Source organism: Achroia grisella, unplaced genomic scaffold, assembly GCF_030625045.1.
Source record: "Achroia grisella isolate CSIRO2021 unplaced genomic scaffold, CSIRO_AGI_Agris_v1 utg874, whole genome shotgun sequence".
Taxonomy (NCBI): Eukaryota; Metazoa; Arthropoda; class Insecta; order Lepidoptera; family Pyralidae; genus Achroia; species Achroia grisella.
Window position 1 is genome coordinate 621,979 of NW_026713051.1, and position 21,417 is coordinate 643,395.

Here is a 21,417-nt window from a genome sequence, read left to right on the forward strand (position 1 = left end):
TTATTATATTATTTGTTATATAATCTCTAATCTAACTTAATTATTACTAAGTTATTGAGTATAACTGATTTTAATATTAATGTAATGATGAAATGATGCACTTGTCAGGATTTAGGCCTGCAAGATTACCCAGACCACCGCCTGTCTCAAGTAATCTGCGATTTAGCATACGGCTTTACTACCAATGATCGCGGGTTCGACTCCTCGCACGGTCACATTTGTATTCATAACTATGATTATTTATGTTGATAAAATAAAAGTATCTAAGTATTTATATCAGTTGTCTAATACCCATAACAAGCTCTGCTTACCATGAAACTTGATGGCGCAGTTTTAATTGTCCAGAGTTATTTCTTTTTTACAAAACTTGTAATCTAGTAAGTTATCCTATATAACATCATCAAACTAAGTGTTTTCAATGACTTTGTCTGCATTTTATGATATAGATAGAGATAGAGACATAAGATATCTTCACTCCAAATTTTATAACGATTAGGTCAAACGTTTAATAGAAAAGAGGTAATAAACTTACATCTAATCACAATTTGGGATTTATAATATTATTATGATTATTTATTTATTTAGTAGTGTGTGTGTATGTCTTTTTTTTAAGTATACATTAGAATATTGTATGTATATGTATATCTATTACAAAAACTCAAGCACTATCGTTGCCTGCTAACTCCCACTTCTGTTACAACTGATGTAATGAGTAACTTAAGCTATTTTTATTTTGGAAAAATAAAGTAGCCTAAGTTACTTCTGATTACATCAACTACAGTACAGCGCGAGTACAGCTAGTACACAATATATATATAGAAAATACCCAGACCGTTACAAACAATCGTACTCATGAATACAAATGTCTGCACTGTGTGAGGAATCGAACCCGCGACCATCGGAAGTAAAGTGGTGTGTTTAACCGCTAAACCACTGAGGCCGTCAATAGGAATGTGGTGTAATTTAGTTTTTTTTTGTTGCTGATGCCGTGTCCCCTCCGATCGATCCCCCGTCCAATTCAAACGGGGATCGAAATTACGACGGCCCGAGCCGAGGTTCGAACCCCTAGTGGAGCCCTCAGACTAAAGTCGTATCCGTCAGGCAGGAGTTGGCCTTCAGCCGCTCAATAAGTCCTTCCTTGGTTTGGAGTGCCATCTGCACTCGCCCCCTAACGTCCGGTGAAGCTGTAAAGGCCAGCTGCGGCCAACAGCATTACTGTAGTCCGAAAACTCTGTTACAGCGTTGGGTTGGCTGGAAGAGATCTCTTGCAGAGATAAGCCCACCCTTGATCACATTTTTGTATAACTAAGACAGTTATACAAAAATGTTAGCATTAATTATTAATGTAATAAGTGCAATAAAGTATATATATATATATATATATATATATATTAATATATATATATATATATATTAATATGAATTATTGAGTAAGTAGTACTTACGGTATATCTCAATTCGAAGTAGTAAGTCCTTTCAGATTACCGACCGGTGACCGAACTAACCGAAAGGTTAACAGAAAGCCGTAATGTAACTCTTAGCTTTAAGGAAAATCCGACAACGTGTAAATTAAAAGGAAACGTAATATTATAGACTTTGTAGAATATAGTATATGGTGGTATAGTATTTCCTTGCGCGGCTGTAATTCTAAGCATTGGATTTAAAAATATATAGTAAAGTAATAAAAATAAATAAAAATAAAGATCACGGTATATTAACACGTTTTATATTTATTGAGTTCCCGATATTTCGGCAGTGTTTCAAGTACCATGATCACAGGTAAACTGTTGCACGGGTAAAAAACAGGGAATTCAATAAATATAAAACGTGGTAAGATCCCGTGATTTTTACTAATTATATGTATAAATAATGACCGATTCAAATTTAAAACAGTATATAAAAATACATAGTTTTCGCTTAACTAAAGTTAGTAATTCGTTTTATGGCAATTGCGTAAGGTTTTACAACAAAATACCAGAGTCTGTTATAAATCTGCCAGAAGAAAGATTTAAATGTCATATAAAACATTTCCTTTGCAAAAAAGCTTACTATAAAATTGAAGAATTCGTTAACGATAATAATGTTTTTATAGAAAAACTTAAAATCCATAGCACTGACAATATTATCTGATTACACTAATAATGAGTGCGTAGCGATTTCTATATTGATTATCGCATGCCTCTTACTTGTTATACTGTAATTATTTATATAAAAAAAACATCTATTAAAAAGAGCAACAAACAAGTTTCTTGCTCATTCTTCTTGTGATGAATCTACATTCCGAATGAGTGGTAGAATCATAATATGACTAGTCGAAAGTGCTTGTAATGAGTTTATTTGAATAAAGATTTAATAATTAATAATATTTCTATTTTATTCTATATTTCTATAAATAATATTTCTATTTCTATTATGAAGAAACCATCTATTAAATTCAACATTTTAGTTTCTGAAATTCTTGTTAAGAGTTACAACTTTATGAAATATTTTATGTAGAGATGTCTATCTATCTATAATGTATGTCTATGTTTATCCCATAGATAACCCATCAAATCATGTCATATATAATAAACGCTTCTATTCATAGTCTATGACGTTGGTTGTGCAGTCTAGTATTCATAGTTGACATGCCTACTCATAGCTATTATATGACATATAGGGTTATTGTTCTACTATACTAGCTGATCCCGCGACTTCATACCTATATTCTACATAATATTGCATTTTTCTTGTAAATTAATTGGAATAATATAAGTATTATAAACTTTACGCTCTCTACAAAATATATTTTTGTTCTGCTTGTCTGTTTGTTCTGGCTAATCTCTGAAATGGCTGGACCGGTTTTGACGGGACTTTTATTGGCAAGTAGCTAATGTAATAAGAGGTGACTTCATCATCATCATCATCATCTGCTTCTTCCTTATCCCATTTATTGGTGGTCGGCGTAATATGTTTTTCGCTTCCATTCTATTCGCAGTCATCGCGTTATTTACCTCCTTTCTTACCATATCATCTTTCACACAGTCCATCCATCTCTTTTTCGGCCTTCCTCTGCAGGTAACTTAGTCTACTATTATTATAGAAAAATAAAGTTTAATTCCATGCAGACGAAGTCGCGGGTACAGCTAGTTGATTATATAGGTATAAACCTAGATTTAAATGGCTTTGTAATAATTCAGGTGTTTTAATTCTGGAAGGTTTCATATCCAAAATATCTCAAAATATGTTTTATTAGTAACTACATTTACAAAATATCTGAAATTATTGGTACGCTTATGTGTTTGTTCTATATTTAGGTAATAAATAGGTACTAAAGTTACTCTATCACGTAAAATTACAAGTAACATTGTGTGTACTAATTTTTTATGATACATATGTAAATGAAACAATTTCTTTCATAATAAACTGACAGTCTGAATAAGCTTCTTTCAGTTTCTTGTTATCTGTATATTACAAGCTCGAATGTTACGGCTTTCATAAGTTACCATTTGCTATTAGAGAGGCCATATGCTCGCTATTCACTCTTGGGGTATAAAAAACTAATTGAGATCTCTCATTGAACCAGATTTAATCCCATAAGTCATTAAGTTAGATTGCTAGCCCTCGGCTGGATAACAGAGCGTTTGTTTTTTTTTAAATTATTCATGTAGGTCTGTTACAGACTCTTATGATATGTCAAATCTACCGTCAGTTCGGAATGATTTTTTTTTATCTTGTGATATAGCATTCACACCGATTTTAGGGTATTTCGCCATAAATAAAACGGGGAAACGTCATTAATTAATTTGTAGTAACGAAAATTTTGTAGAATGGGGATAAGGATTACGTTAGGAAATTATTTAGAATATAATATTTACAAATAATATACATCTACAACGAGATGAGAAGAACTGACAAGAAACTCAACTCGTATTCTTTTCAAATGATTGATATACATGTTTACAATAATACAAATTCAAATTCAAATTCAAAAATCATTTATTCATGTAGGACATTTTAACCGCTTATGAACGTCAAGTTTTTACATTATATTTTTTTCCCTACCGTCCAGTTCGGTATATAGATCCAATTGAGAAGAACTGGCAAGAAACTCAATTGAATCTATTATATATATATTAAATATTAGTATATTTCTGGAATTATGCATTAAACGTTAATCATAAAATGGAATTGCAAACGTTTTATTCTGAATAGTTTAGGAGTGCGCGTATGTGCAGTGATTTATTGGCATGCCATGCCGCTCGTCTTTACACCTAAACATTGGGTTCAATTAAATGATCGCCCAATCACTAGACAAGTATTTGACGAGGGTCATTATGAAAATTCATGAAGCATTGGTATATTACTTCCCACTGTGGCTAATGGACGTTACCGGGTATCAATAATTCATATATATTTTTACCTACTTCACTGGATAACGCGGTAATTATAAAATTTCCCTTACTGATTACAGTAGCGACCTATTTTACTATAATTTTTTTTTATTGGGTTGTTTGGGCTACTATCAGATGTGTAGCAGCTGTAGCACTGCGACCTACATAGATCTATTGTGCTCGCCCTTTTCAGAGTTCGCTACCTAGACCCGTCAGGGACAAGAATTGAAGGATATTCTTAGGAGCGATGGTTTTTATCTCGTCGGGAAAGAGTGTAAACTTTCCAAAGGAGATATTTCGTTTATGCATGAGTGGGCTACAACCACATAGGATGTGAAGCGGCGTTTCCTCTTCAGTTTGGCAGAATCTGCAGATACTTGTCGTGCATAGGCCTAGTTTAGCCATTTACTAAAAACATCAATATATGAATTATGTAAGTCACTTCGGTGGTCTAGCACACCGCTCTACTTCCGATGGTCGCGGGTTCAATTCCTCACACGGCACCAACATTTGTATTCAAGAGTACAATTATTTGTATCAGTCTGGGTGTTTTCTATGAATAATATGTACGTATTTACAAAAAAAAAACTATGTATCTGTATCAGTTATCTAGTACCCATAATACAAGTTTTAGATAGCTTAATGTGAGTCTAGATGGCGCTGTGTAAATTGTCCTGAGATTATTATTATTCTTTTATATACCTCCCTTTTTACGGGGGTAATACGTTCAAACACGCGGGCCTTAGCCAAGCGTGGATGAGTTATATGTAGATGATAAAATTATTATTATTTAAATTAATAATATATATTAAAAATTTTGTTTAACATATTTTCAATCGAGTTTTATTTGGCAATTAAGTCGAGTGATTTATAATATCAATCAATCTAAATGAATTATGATGATTCCTTTTGAAATCCATAGGCTTTACTCTCGTATCACTGAAGTTAATTGGGGAATGAAGCCATATTGTAAATGCCCGTCCAATAAGTGTATTAGATGAATGTTTAAAAAGATAAAATTCAAAGGCGCTTAAGGTATCGAAAATGCAATCGCATGCGGAATTTCTACTTTAAAAGCAGAAGAAGAAGGTACAAGTTGTAATCAAAGTTCTGAGAGATCACTTGTGACATTTTATTGCACAGTGAGTGTTCTTTTTATCAACAACAGCCAGGAAAACATTCAAGAGTTACTAAGACTATTTAATACGCTTACCAGTTACTAAAGATGACGTCAGACTCGATGTGAGCGATGTAGATGTACAACTGTGTGGTAGTTTTAAATAAAATATAAACAGTGTATATATATTTGTTAATATAAGTAATTTCATAGATTTTATTTAGTAATAACTAACTGGACTTTTTTTTTCTTTTAGGTAGCTGATGTAATAAGGAGTAACTTAACCTAAGCTACTTTTAATTTTCCAAAATAAAAGTAGCCTAAGTTACTCCTTATTATATCAGCTACCTAAAAGAAGTCCCGTCAAAATCGGTCCAGCCTTTTCAGAGATTAGCCGGAACAGACAGACAAAAATTATGAAAAATATTATTTTGGTATATGTACCGTATTTATATTCATATGAAGATAGTAAAAGACAGTTATTTCAATATTACAAACAGACACTCCAATTTTATTTATATGTATAGATAACTAGATGGACCTGCGTTTCTACTGCGAAAAATAAAAGTAGCCTAAGTTACCGCTAAAAGAACTCCCGTCAAAATCGGTCCAGCCATTTCAGAGATTAGCCGGAACAAACAGACATACAAAAATTATAAAAAAATGTTATTTTGGTATATGTACCGTATTTATATTCATATGCAGATAGTAAAAGACAGTTATTTCAATATTACAAACAGACACTCCAATTTTATTTATATGTATAGATGAGACGATTATTTTACCTTCAGAATCTTCTAAGTTACTTTATACTACAGATATACGTACAGTTTTTATTGTAATTTTTCGACAATTGCAGTAAATATTTCATACATCCAGAGCTTGTTTTGTCTAGGTTCTTAGGTTGTATTGACTTGTCAGCCACAAATGCTGTACCGTTCACTATTCACCTCGTGTCATGTTATGAATAAGAGCTCTTAAACAGACCAAAACTAGTCGGGAATTCTCAACAATATAAGACAAACATATAAGCAATTGTTATATATTAACATTACTTTATCTGTTTATTAATAGCTTCCACTGAGTTTTTTATAATTTCACTTCTCTGTCAGCTTGCACTGACTTTTATAGAATTATATTACTTTACTAGCTACTCGGCCCGGCTTCACATGGGTGTATAAGTATTATATATATAAACCTTCCACTTGGATCACTCTATCTATTAAAAAATACCTCTTCAAAATCCCTTGCGTAGTTTTAAAGATTTTAGCATACATAGGGACAGAGACAGCGACTTTTTATGGATAGAGTGATTTTAGAGGAAGTTTTATGTAATACATATAAACCCGGGCGAAGTCGGGGCGAGTAGCTAGTAAGTGGCTTTTGTGTTCCCGGAGAAATACAACCCCGGATTCTTCAAGTCTATGGTGAAGATATCTTCTTCTTCTTATCTGGGAAACACGCTACATCCTAGGTCTGGTCATTTACCATCAGATGAGTTAGACCAAGCGTAATTCCATTATTAATAAAAAAAAGAGTAAAATTTGCAGTGTCATCATTTGCAATATAATTATTTCAGCAAAATGTGTTCAGAACCGATTATCTTGCCACAGGCCGGAATCATTTCCAATCATTTAACGTTATTCAATTCGTCATAATTGACTTCCATTATGTTTAAACGGACGACAGAGTTAACTGTATTAATATAAAACTCATTTCCATAAATAAAATGAGTTACATCAATAATTTATTTCATTTTGATTTCATAAATTTTGGTTTAATTATGAACTTTAATAAAAAACAGATAATATATATATATTCATATTATCAAATTGGAGTGTCTGTTTGTAATATTGAAATAATCGATTTTACTACATGCATATGAATATATTAGATATTCATATTCGGTAGATTAAAAAAAATGTAATGACTATTCAAAAGTGCTTCAATGTAAGTTTATTTGAATAAATGATTTTCTATTCTATTCTATTCTATAAATACGGTACATACAACAAAATAAGAAAAATAAAAATGTTTTTTTTTTACATTTTTTTTCTTACTGTCTGTCTGTTTGTTTCGGGTAATCTCTGAAATGCCTGGACCGATTTTGAAGGGATTTCTTTTGGCAGATAGCTGATGTAATAAGGAGTAACATAGGCTACTTTTATTATAGAAAAATAAAGTTAAATTCCACGCGGACGAAATCGTGGGTGCTTGGTTGGTTGGTTAACAATAAATCAATACAATTATTATATTAGAATACAAATATCAAATTACAACTAATAGTTTTAATATAGTACACGTTATATTATTCCAAAATATAAAACTGGTGACTACCAATTGAATAAAACCTAAGTGCCAAATGAATCATAAAAATCCGTCCAGTATTTACGTATCTAGTAGTGCAAGTGCATTCCAATCCGATATTGTTTATTCCTGCGAAAAAACACAATTGCATTGGAAAAATTGACGACCTCGGTGGTCTAGCGGTCTAGCACACCGCTTTACGTCCGATGGTCGCGGGTTCGATTCCTCGCACGGCACAAACATTTGTATTCATCAGTATGATTGTTTGTATCGGTCTGGGTGTTTTCTATGTATAATATGTATATATTTACGGAAAAAAATTATCTGTACTTATATCAGTTATCTAGTACCCGTAACACAAGAATAGAATAGAATAGAATAGAAAATCATTTATTCAAATAAACTTAATTTAAGCACTTTTGAATAGTCATAACAATTTGTTTTTTATCTACCACTCGTTCGGAAAGCTGTCTCATCACAAGAAGAACGAGCAAGAAACTTGTGTGTTGCTCTTTTAAATAATCCTTGTAAGTTTACATTTACAAGTCGAAACGTGTGAATACAAACTACCAACAAGCACTAATTTTTTGGGTCAAATATAATCATGCAATAAGATTAAATTAGTCGTAGTGATAAGAGCAGACCAGTCCCTACAAGCAGCACTCGTTCACGAGTATGACGGATGAGCCAGCCATCACTGAGCTCGACCATATTTTAGGGAGCCCATTGACCCGTCCCACCACGCCGCCACATGTCTGGACATTTTAGTGAGCATGACTACTCATTCCACACGACCACGTCACAGCTACAAAAATTACTATATGGTAGTTACAGTATTCGCACTTTACATAAGGATGCATGCGGCAATCAATACAAAAGCCGCTACGCTATCATATATCAAGAAAGCAGTATGAAAATTAAAATTATAACGTTGTCCGCAAATAAACTTATTCTTGCTATATATTGCTATCATCTATAAATTCATCTATTACAAGCTTTAGATAGCGTAACTTGGGACTAGATGGCGCTGTGTGAATTGTTCTGAGATTATTTTTTATTTTAAAATTCCTGAACTCGGCAATCGGTTGGGAATATAGGTTCTGCTGTACACGCTACGATTTATTATTACCGTCCGAGACTACTACCGTCGCAGTAATTTATCGTGGTAAATTATCGTACTCGTATCGTATCGTATCGTACTAGAGATCGCTAGATGCGCTGCAATTCTAGCTGCACTTATATACTTAATGTACCTCAAATTTATAACAGTTCATTGAGCGATCTTAATAAGTTGAGTATGGATATTTATTACTCTTTCACGCAAAAACTACTGAACGGATTTTGATGAAACTTCACAGTAATATAGCTTATGCATAAGAGTAACGCATTGGTTATATATTTTTTTAATTTAACGTGGATGAAACCATAATTTCTGTTAGTATAAATTACAACTATAGAGTAATTTATTTTATACAATAATTGATGAACGTTTCATCAAAATTGGATGAATAGTTTAGGAACGCATAGAGGTAAAAAAGTATTTTTTTTTTAATATTAGTAATTTTATTTTTAGCAAGCAATTCTAGCTGTAGCTTACATTGTATATACTTAATGTAAACATCGTTGCGATACTAATGCGGGCCTCAATTTATGAACTTAATATGCATATATAACCATCCAGGACGCCACTCAATCTCATCCAGCGCGACGCTAGCTCGGATCAATTTGCATTTTTACGCAGTCGAAACTATCGTACATGTAGCCTGCAATTTTTAATACATATTTTTTCCTGCATTTTATATAGCGTATCACGATATATATTTTTTGTCTATATAAATAGTACCTCAAATTTATGACTATTCATTGAGCTATCTTAGTAAGTTGAGTATGGATGTTTGTTACTCTTTCACGCAAAAAGTACTGAACGGATTTTGATGAAATTTCACAGTTATATAGCTTATGCATCAGAATAATGAATTGGTTATATATTTTTTTAATTTAACGTGGATTCATTTCATTCATCAATTATTGTATAAAATAGATTCATTTATTTTATACAATAATTGATGAACGTTTCATCATAATTGGATGAATAGTTTAGGAACGCATAAAGGATAATTATTATATTATATTTTCAATATTAGTAATTTTACTTTTAGTTCACAATTAGATTGAAAATATTATTTTTTGTATTGTAGTGCGACCCACAGTTAATCACTTGAACCCAGATGACAAAACTATTATGAAAGAATTTTCTGTTCAGCAATTTGTCTGTACGTTTTTATTTATATTTAACATTGTTTGCGATGATTATATATATTTGTGGTAATGTTTTTTTTGTTTCTTAGAGTTAATTTTAGATATAGTACACCCGTTATTTTTAGGTAACACTAGCTGTTCCGTCGACTTCGTCCGCGTGGAATTTAACTTATTTTCTAAAATAAAAGTAGCCTAAGTTACTCCTTATTATATCAACTACCTGCCAAAAAAAGTCCTGTCAAAATCGGTCCAGCCATTTCAGAGATTAGCCGAAAAAAACAGACCGATAGCAGACAGACATAAATTATAAAAAATGTTATTTCAATATTACAAACAGACACTCCAATTTTATTTATATGTATAAATGAATAGTGATAGTTTTTCAGAAATATATTGTTTTTATACTCCTCATAATACTATAGGATTGCGATATGAAGACATATTAAGAGGTAAAGATTATCCCTATCTTATGTCAGCTTCTTGTTGACGTTGAAGTTTGTTTTTTTTTATATAAAAGACAATTATTTACTCATTTATAACAAATCAAAAGGTGTGTAATTTTGATTTCTATTTCGAAGCAATAAATCTAAATCAAGTGTTATCATTATTCAAAGAATTACTAAACCCAGTAAAAAAGTGTTCATCACACCCTTATACAACGATATTTATCTTGCAAGGAAATAAATACAAAAATAACACGTACAGAAAAAAATTTCATTTGCCGTCGGCGTCGAATTTGCATAATGAGCTATAAGAATTCATGTTCTGTCCGAAATGTTGCCTAAAGTGGTTACAAAAGCAAAAAAACCTATATTGATTTATAAATGAAACGTTAAATATATTTTGTTCTCAATTACATATTATGGTCATGCTGGACTATCTGTAACAGTATTAATCTATGAATAACGAGCGGAATGAGTAGTCATGCTCACTAAAATGTCCAGACGTGTGGCGGCGTGGTGGGCCGGTCATTGGGCTCCCTAAAATATGGTCGAGCGCGATGGCTGACTCATCCGTCATGAACGAGTGCTGCTTTTAGGGACTGATCTGCTCTTATTACTACGACTGATTTAATCTTATTGTGTTTTTGTATTTGACCCAAATAAATTAGTGCTGGTTGGTAGTTTGTATTCACACGTTTCGACTAGTAAAATATGAACTTACAAGTATTATTTAAAGGAGCAACACACAAGTTTCTTGCTCGTTCTTCTTGTGATGAGACAGCTTTCCGAATGAGCGGTAGATTAAAAAAAATGTTATGTCTATTCAAAAGTGCTTACATTAAATAATAAATATTTCAATGAATGAATGAATAAATGATTTCTATTCTATTCTATTTCAATCATATCCGCTTTATGTAGCCAGGAATAGCTTTATCGATTTTTTTTTATACAGGTTTTTTGTCATCGTACGTCACGTCACTATATTGGAGCGTGTGCACGGCTTAATTCACGGAAGGAATATATTTTTAAAAATATTTAAGGTTTCACTTTATGGGATACCCATATATGTCGGAAAAATTGAAGCACAGTGGAAATTATTACTACAATTTGCAGGATAGTGACTGCAGATCGGTTACCTAACAACGTGCATTTTTTATCTGTGGTAACATCTTCTGTCTATATCTTCATTAGAATTCCATTTAGAAATAGAATTGATACTGTTATAATCAGCTATGATAATAACAATTAAGTATTAGTCTATACATATAAATAAAATTGGAGTATCTGTTTGTAATATTGAATTAACCGTTTTTTACTACACGATATATGAATATAAATACGGTATATACACCAGAATAACATTTTTTACAATTCTTGTCTATCTATCTGTTTGTTCCGGCTAATCTCTGAAATTACCCGACCGATTTTGACGGGGCTTTTCTTGGCAAGTAGCTAATGTAATAAGGAGTAACTTAGGCTACATTTACTTTAGAAAAATAATGTTAAATTTTAAAATAAAATTCATACTTACAAATATTAATTATAACTTTATTTAAACACGCCCTGTTATAGAAGTATCATAGTTAAACATAATTTTGCCAGATTGTAACGCAAATTCATTTATATTTATCAAGTTTAATACATTTTTACACAAGTCGATGCGCAAAATATTGATGTCCTATCAAATCGATGTAGCAACTGCCGCTTATATATATGAACATCACAGAGGGAGCTTTTGTAAGTCGGTTGCGCTTCCTGTCGCCCTTTGTCTCTGCTGGCGACCTGTTTGGCATGCAAACTGTGTTGCTAACTGAGGGGTGACATACGCCAATGAAATTATGGGCTAGAGGCAATATAAAGGTATGGAATTGCACAAAATAAAGAGTTGCATTTCGAAGTTATATTATATAGTCATATTCGACGACGTCATGTTTGACGACCTCGGTGGTCTAGCGGTCTAGCACACCGCTTTACTACTTACCATTTTTACCATTTTGGTTGTTATTGGTAAATATCTGTAGTAAGCTGATATTCAGTAAGTAGCTACTCGTCCTGACTTCGCACGCGTGTACATGTATTATATATACAAACCTTCCTCTTGAATCACTCTATCTAATACATTAAAAAAACTGCATCAAAATCCATTGCGTAGTTTTAAAGATTGAAGCATACATAGGGACAGACAGCGACAGCGACTTTGTTTTGTAATATGTAATGATGAAGTGGATTAAAAGTAATTTGTTGTGGTTCTCGACTAACATTGGCAGAAGTCAGAAGTTGAACATTAGATCGATGTTGAATTTCATCGAAGGAAATAGCCAATTAAAATGAAAATCGGTTATCACTGCATTGGGTTCCAACTTATACAGCGGTTAATACTCAGTTTATATTCGTATGGGTTCATTCTCAGTTCTTATTTTTTTTTTCTTTTTGAGTATTTAATTGAATTAGTGCTAATCGGTGGTTTGTATTCACACACTTAAACTTAAATTGTATGTAAGAATAAATTATTTAAAAGAGCAACACACAAGTTTCTTGCTTGTTCTTCTTGTGATGAGACAGCATTCCGAATGAGCGGTAGATAAAAAAAAAATGTTATGACTATTCAAAAGTGCTTCAATGTAAGTTTATTTGAATAAATGATTTTCTATTCTATTCTATTCTATTCTATTCTATTCAGTGAATTCACAACTGTGGACTAAATTACCTGTTTTCATTCTCGTTTATTCAGCACTATTTTCCCGCCCCGGCTTCGCACGAGCATAACTTAGCGAGGTTTATATATTTTAACGAATCAAATAAAAAAATTGTTTTTCATGTAGGACATTTTACCTGCCTATGACGTTAAAACTAACTTAATAACAACTAACTAATAAAATAAACTTTATTATTGTATTAATATTTTTCCTTATCGTCCAATTCATTATAGAGATTGAATTAAGGAGAACTGGCAAGAAACTAAACTGATGTTTTAAAAGCAAGTTTTCTATTTGAAGAATGCATTGTGTACTTACATTGTCTATGTCTAATATTAAATGAAAATCCCGTATGTAATATAATACATTGTCTACGCTGGGTTAATTTAGAATAATGTTCCTTTCTTATATTATTGGTTTACTTGGTACCTGCCCCTATTTGTTACTAGATCTGTATTATTGTAAACATGTGCAACATTTATATGAAAAGATTACGAGCTCAGTTTCTTGTTAGTTCTTCTCACCTTGTAATCATTCCGAACTGACGGTAGATTTGACATATCATAAGAGTCTGTAATAGATGAATAAAGATATTTTGAATTTGAACTATCTATATCAGGGAATTCATCATCAAAGAATTCACCATCAGGGAATTCATCATCAGGGAATTATCTATGCCTCGATTCTCGCGGTTTATAATCTGTACGAATTACGTTTGACAAACAAAATTTAAGACTTCATCTCCATCTTCTTCAAAGATAATAAAACGTGTCGGCGAGTAATAAAATTCTCAAGGTGAACTTTTTACTAGATTTCCTTTAGCATTTCCACCGTGATATAGGATACGAGTTAGAAAATATTAAACAAAACAATTTGTTCCATGAATATTTTCTTTCTCGTTGGATGATATTTTATCCTATCCAGTAATTCGGACTTATCAGTCAAAGTCAAGTCATTCGGTAATTTGAAGTTAACATATTATTATCTAGTCTGACTAAATGTGATAAACCTAAAAGTTGTTTTATTATTTTGAAATGGATGATTATAGAATGAAAAATGTTAAATATTCTGGCTGGAAGAAATCCCTATTATTTTTTTATTTATTACAGATAAACATATATGTGAATAATATAATTAATAGAAAATGAAATATAAATTGTCTGTGTGGTCACGGCACTGATGATGGTAATTTGCCACCGTAGCGTCGATACACTATACCCGGCCAGTAGTCCTCCTTCATGAAGATGGACAGCATGTTGGTGGGGGAACTCGGGCCACGAACTCGCGTTATGACTCGATTCCAGCTGCGTCACCCTCAATGTCAGATTACTTCTGGTCCGTATATAGTAGACAATGTCCTGCTCCCTGGTGGCGTAGTGTGAGCGGGACAGGTACATTGCCGTGGTCGTAGCAGTACGATATTACATTTAGCAATAAGGCCGCCCATTGTTACATCTATGTTGTAATATTTTTTTATATTTGGTGTACGAATTAATTAATGTAATTGTTATTTTCTTTCTGTGAGAGGAACAGTAAAGAGTTTTTTATTCATTTATTCATTCATTAACTACTATTTAGGAAGTAAAGTATAAATCTGCCAGAAAAAAGATTAAAATGTCAAGTAAAACAGTTCCTTTGCAAAAAAGCTTGCTATAAAATTGAAGAATTCGTTAACGATAATAATGTTTTTATAGAAAAACTTTAAATCCATAGCACTGACAATATTATCTGATTACATTAATAATGAGTGCGTAGCGGTTTCTAGGTTGATTATCGCATGCCTTTTACTGACTATTCTGTAATTATTTATGTAAAAAAACAACTTCTATTCAAAAGAGCAACACACAAGTTTCTTACTCGTCTGCTTGTGATGAATCTGCGTTTCGTGTTGTATCTGGCTAACGAAGAAATGTGTTTTATATTCTAAATTTCTATTTAAATTTACAGTTCCTTTTATTGTACATTATTGTTTGTTACTTCACTTCATTCTGCTATGTCAGTAGCTATCAGAATATATATTTGACGACCTCGGTGGTCTAGCGGTCAAGCACACCGCTTTACGGCCGATGGTCGCGGGTTCGATTCCTCGCACGGCATTTGTATTCATGAGTATGATTGTTTGTATCGGTCTGGGTGTTTTCTATATATAATATGTATGTATTTAAAAAAAAAAAAATATCTATGTATATGTATCAGTTATCTAGTACCCATAACACAAGCTCTAGATAGCTTAACTTGGGTATAGATGGCTCTGTGTGAATTGTCCTGAGATTATTATTATTATTATTATTATATTTTCTCCGTATACCAAATCTTGTTTTTTCTTACCTGTACAAATATAATAAAATACAATACCGAATGAATGGTAGAATCAGAATATGACTATTCAAAAGTGCTCGTAATGAGTTTATTTCAATAAAGGTTATTTCTATTTCTTAAGAATAATAAAATAGTAAAAACAAAACTATATAACCAATGCGTTCTCCCAGTGATAACATACGCTTGCGAATCGTGGACTCTAACCACCGAAAGGGTCAACAAGCTACAAGTCAACCAAATAGCAATGGAGCGATCTATGCTCGGCATCTCCCTACGAGACAGAAGGAAGAGAGACTCCTCCCAGAGAGACTGCGGAATACTGAGATCAGAAGGCGCACGGGAGTTACCGACATCATCCAAAGAATCGCGCAGCTAAAGTGGCGTTGTGCTGGTCATGTATACCGAAGCAAAGACAACAGATGGACATACAGATCCTTAATGTGGCGACCTAGGATGGGAAGCAGAAGCGTAGGCAGACCACCTGCCAGATGGTCTGATGATATCAGGAAGACGGCAGGACCGACCTGGACAAGACATGCCACAGACAGACTGAAGTGGAAAATTATGCAAGAGGCATACGTCCAGCAGTGGACAAATATATGCTGCAAGAAAAGAATTATAGAGTCGTAACGTCAAAGTTGTTAATATTTTTTTTTATTGTTTTGTTTTGGGCTATTGTCAGATGTGTAGCACCTGTAGCACTGCGACCTACATAGATCTATTGTGCTCGCCCTGTTCAAAGTTCGCTACCTAGACCCGTCAGGGACAAGAATTGAAGGATATTCTTAGGAGCGATGGTTTTTATCTCCTCGGGAAAGAGTGTAAACATTCCAAAGGAGAAATTTCGTTTATGCATGAGAGGGCTACAAGCACATAGGATGTGAAGCGGCGTTTCTTCTTCAGTTTGGCAGAATCTGCAGATACTTGTCGTGCATAGGCCTAGTTTAGCAATATGCTTGTTTAATTTTATTTATTTATTTTAGGTAATTAACAGCTTATACAATTTATATACAATATATAGTATTACATAGTTAGTAAAGCCTCCAGATACCTCATGAATTTATCTTTAATATTAAAGTTATATTTAAATTGGTTATTTAAAAACAATACAGTTACACATTTAAACATTTAAACAGGTCAGAACCAAAGATAATGAACAGGTAAGGATAAGTACAATTAGTAAATCACGTTACAATATAATGCGTAAGGTCATCCACATGTACGTACTGTATGTGTATAAAAATGTGTTTCTCTGTCAGTTAAAAAGTATCATCTTGACATTCTAAGTGCTTGCTATAAATATTTATTACTACTAGGTGGAAAACATTACGGACGTTCAATTGAGGATTTTCACGTTCTCTACTGAACAATAAGTTTTGGACATGTTTTTTAAAAAGTGGTTATTGCAGTGGTAAATTGGTATAGTGGTAAATTTGCAGTGTTATAGTTGATAAACCAAGTTGTTTTATTATTTCAACAAGAATAACTATACATTGTAAAGCAAAATGCAAGGACCATCGAGGATGTGAAGAATTAGGACAGAGTTGTTACGTCAATTAAGCTATTGAGACGTATTCCTCAGAAATTAGCCACTTCACCTTCGCTGCAAACTGCGTAGAGTTATCGGTACTTCGCTAGCTATTATATATAGGATTTATGTTTATACTATAATACTTTAAAAATAATATTGTATACTATCTACTCAACCCAGCTTCGCACGGGTGTACATGTATTATACATATATATCTTCCTCTTGTATCACTTCATCTATTTAAAAAAACTTCAAAATCCGTTGCGTAGTTTTAAAGATTGAAGCATACATACGGACGGGCAGACAGCGACAATGACTTTGTTTTATACTATGTAATGATTTATTGAATTGTACAATTGGCGGGCTTAACGCTATTATCATTCTTTATGAGCCAACCTTAGAGGGTACAGACATACTCGAAAGTGGGGGTGAATGTATCATTACTTAGTATGAAACAAAGTCATTGTCGCTGTCTGTCCGTCTGTATGTATGCTTCAATCTTTAAAACTACGCAACGGATTTTGAAGCTCTTTTTTTAAATAGATGATGTGATACAAAAGGAAGATTTATATGTATACTACATGTACACCCGTGCGAAGCTGGGGTGGGTAGCATATAGTATAAAATAATTCGGTAAACTGGAAATGTAAAGTTACAATGATTATTAAAATAGCAACACGTAAGTTTCCTGCTCGTTCTGCTTGTAATGAGACAGCTTTCCGAATGAGCGGTAGATTAAAAGAATGATAATCATGGTTGTACCATTCAAAAGTGCTTAAATTAATTTGAATAAATTATTTTTTCATCATTGCCTTGCCTATATCCCATTATTTGTGGTCGGCGCAGTATGTCATTCTCTTCCACTGCTCTCTATCGGTCGTCATATCTGAGCATACTCTTCTTTTATTCATATCATCTTTCACACAATCCATCCATCTTTTCTTAGCGCGTCCCCTCCCTTTCCATCCATCCACGTTCATATTATACACTTTTTAAAAAAATATTTTTTATTCTAGAGATTATAGGATTGTATGTATAAGATCATAAAAAATACCTAACAATCGTAAGTGCTGTAATAAATTTATTTCGGTTTCAAAAATAATTCCTATGAAATAACTCGGCAAACAACGTTTAGTATCAGTAAATATTATTCATCTTTAACTTATCCTTACTTTTATATTCGCTCGCGATGTTTTCTTTCAGTGATTAATTAATTACTTTTTATGGAAGCCAAATGAGCAGTATTTATAATTGTATTTCCATTTTCCTCTTCTAAATTGTTTTATATTAAATTAATTTGATGGGCGTGGTTAATGTGTGATTATTAGGTTTGCCTAATGCGTAATTATAATATAATATTAGAAAAAGTATAGTTTAAGATATTTTGATAAAAAAAAAATGTATTCTGGAGATCAAAATAAACAATATTAATATTAAAACAAGAAATTATTTGTTTCTAATTTATAATAATACTATCTACTCTATAAATTTTGTTTAAATATTCACATTTTTATAAAAATAGTAATCTCAGGACAATTCCCATAGCGCCATCTAGATCCAGGATAAGCTAGATAACGCTTGTGTTAAGGGTACTAGAAAAGTGATACAAATACTAATTTTTTCGTAAATACATACATATTATACATAGAAAGCACACAGACCGGCACAAAGAATCATACTGAGGAATACAAATGTTTGTGCCGTGCAAGGAATCGAACCCGCGACCATCGGAAATAAAACGGTGTGTTAAACCGCTAGACCACTGAGGTCGTCTATGTCTATTTATATATTTATAATATTCAGTAGGGTCATTTATTTGTAGAAACTCATGCGCACTGCGTCCCGTATACCAGCGATTAGTTACAAATATATAATTAATATACATCGTAGTAATCCAAATTCAAATTCAAATTAAAAAAAATATTTATTCATGTAGGCCATTTTAGCCGCTTATGAACGTCAAATTTTTACATTATAATTTTATTTTTTCCCTAACGTCCAGTTCGGTATATACATAGATCCAATTGAGATGAACTGGCAAGAAACTCAATTAAATTACTTTTGTTTTAAAAGCCAGTTTATTTACAATGTATAGGTATTTATATAGGTGTCTATGTCTAACATTAAATAAAAATCCCGTGCATGAACAACTATTGCCATGCACGTCATTCAAGTAATCGTTTAGTGAGTAATAGGCTTTGCTCAGTAAATATGATTTAACAGATGTTTTGAATTTACTTAAAGGTAATTCCAATATATCCTTTGGTATTTTATTGTAAATTTTATACCTATTCCCATAAAATACCTATTGGCTGTTTCTAAACCATACTTGGGGACAGAAAGTTTGTCTTTAAATCTAGTATTAAATGCAATTCGAACAACATCCAACATTCGAGTATTCTAAATCAAAATTAATTCCAATTCCAGTAAGATTGCGGTACAATGCAAAAGGAAATGGCCAAGTGTTTACTAGCACTGCAAATAGGTCACCAGTGGATTCTCACTTGCTGGTATATTGTAAAATTGAAACCGTAGTCTCAAGGCTGTGGTGACCACTGCAGTCCTCTTCCGACTTACATTCCGCCCGGATATTATCCTTTGTGAGATAACTGCATCATCTTTGCGTCGGATCGGATATAGGAGTCTCATCATTGACAAATATTGACGCAAAACGGCCATTGGCACTTCGTTTTCAAACGGTTTGTAACATATATTATCAATACCAATAGGTATATTTTGTTAGAACAGAAACTCATTTATTCAAATTTTTTTTTCGGATTATCTAATGCTGTTGGCCTTTGTTGGTTGGTTGAATGCAGGTAGTGGAGTAGTTTTTTTTTTTGAATGATAGTGGAATGGTGCACCCGCCTGCGCTAACGGTTTACGCTGGCGGGGCACCAGTGAAGGTGTCATCCTACAGATGAGCATGAGGTCAGCTCAGTTAGCCCATCGTGGTAAATTCGCCATGAATTTATCACAATGGTGTCATGTCATTTTGAAGTTGAAACAGAAATAGAAATAATATTATTTAAATAAATTTAATATAAGCACTTTTGAATAGTAACATTTTTTTTATTTTACCGCTTATTCGGAATGTAGACTCATCACCAGAAGAATGAGCAAGAAATTTGTTGCTCTTTTAAATAAATATTGTTTTAATTAGATTTATTAACAAGGATTAGGAAAGCGACAATCAACGAAACGTATGAATACAAACTACCAACTAGCACTAATTTATTAGGGTCAAATATTAAATACACATTAAGAATAAATCAGTCGTAGTGATTAAACCAGACCAGTCCTTATACTCCATGCAGGGACTGATCTCTTTTAATCACACTCGTTCACGAGTATGACGTATGAGCCAGCCCTCACTGCGCTTGACCGTATTTTAGGGAGCCCAATGACCCGGCCCACCACGCCGCCACATGTCTGTACATTTTAGTGAGCATGACTACTCATTTCACTCGACCACGTCACAGCTACTTAAAATTACTATATGGTAGTTATAGAATTCGCACTTTACATAAGAATGCATGCGGCAATCAATACAAAAGCCGCTACGCTATATATCAAGAAAGCAGTATGAAAAAGAATTTATAACGTTGTCCGCAAATAAACTTATTCTTGCTAGATATTGGTATCATCTATAAATTCATCTATCATATAATAGGAATTTTATTAAATCGGTATATTTAAATTCTATGATTTATCTCCTATTGAGTCGCTTCTTTGTTATAGTAATTTTTTTTTGAGTTACTAAACTCTAGATTTGTTATTGAACAGATTGTATCAGGAGACCCTATACCTCTCTATCGGATAGCACTGGCTCTATCAGATCATGATAGCCTAGTATGAAATTGGTTTTTATTGATCCACAACAATTAGACTTTCCACATAATCTATACATATAAATAAAATTGGAGTGTCCGTTTATAAAACTGAAATAACCGGTTTTTACTACGTGCATATGAATATAAATACGGTATATACACCAAAATAAGATTTTTACTATTTTTGTCTGTCTGTTCCGGCTAAGCTCTGAATTGGCTGGACCGATTATTACGGGACTTTTTTGACAGGTAGCTGAGTAATAAGGAGTAACTTAGGCTACTATTATTTTAGGAAAATAAATTTAAATTCCACGCGGTTAAAGTCGCGGGAACAAGCTAGTATCTTTATAAAAATAAAGTCTCGATGGATTATGAGCATTTGATTTATAAAAACTAGAGCATTAGTAGAATAGAATAGAATAGAAAATCATTGATTCAAATAAACTTACATTGAAGCACTTTTGAATAGTCATTACATTTTTTAATCTACCGCTCGTTCGGAAAGCTGTCTCATCACAAGAAGAACGAGCAAGAAACTT

The 21,417-nt window shown here is 32.8% G+C and overlaps 2 protein-coding genes across 2 annotated transcripts in view; both read left to right on the top strand.

Moving 5' to 3' along the window:
* Positions 1-15,890, top strand: part of LOC131853098 (uncharacterized) — a 112,340-nt gene extending 96,450 nt beyond the window's left edge. Inside the window, exon 5 of the mRNA XM_059203913.1 lies at positions 15,685-15,890. Coding sequence (XP_059059896.1) covers positions 15,685-15,890 — 206 coding nt within the window. The remainder of the gene's footprint in view (positions 1-15,684) is intronic.
* Positions 1-21,417, top strand: part of LOC131853045 (cationic amino acid transporter 3) — a 245,833-nt gene that overhangs the window by 12,279 nt on the left and 212,137 nt on the right. The window lies entirely within an intron of this gene.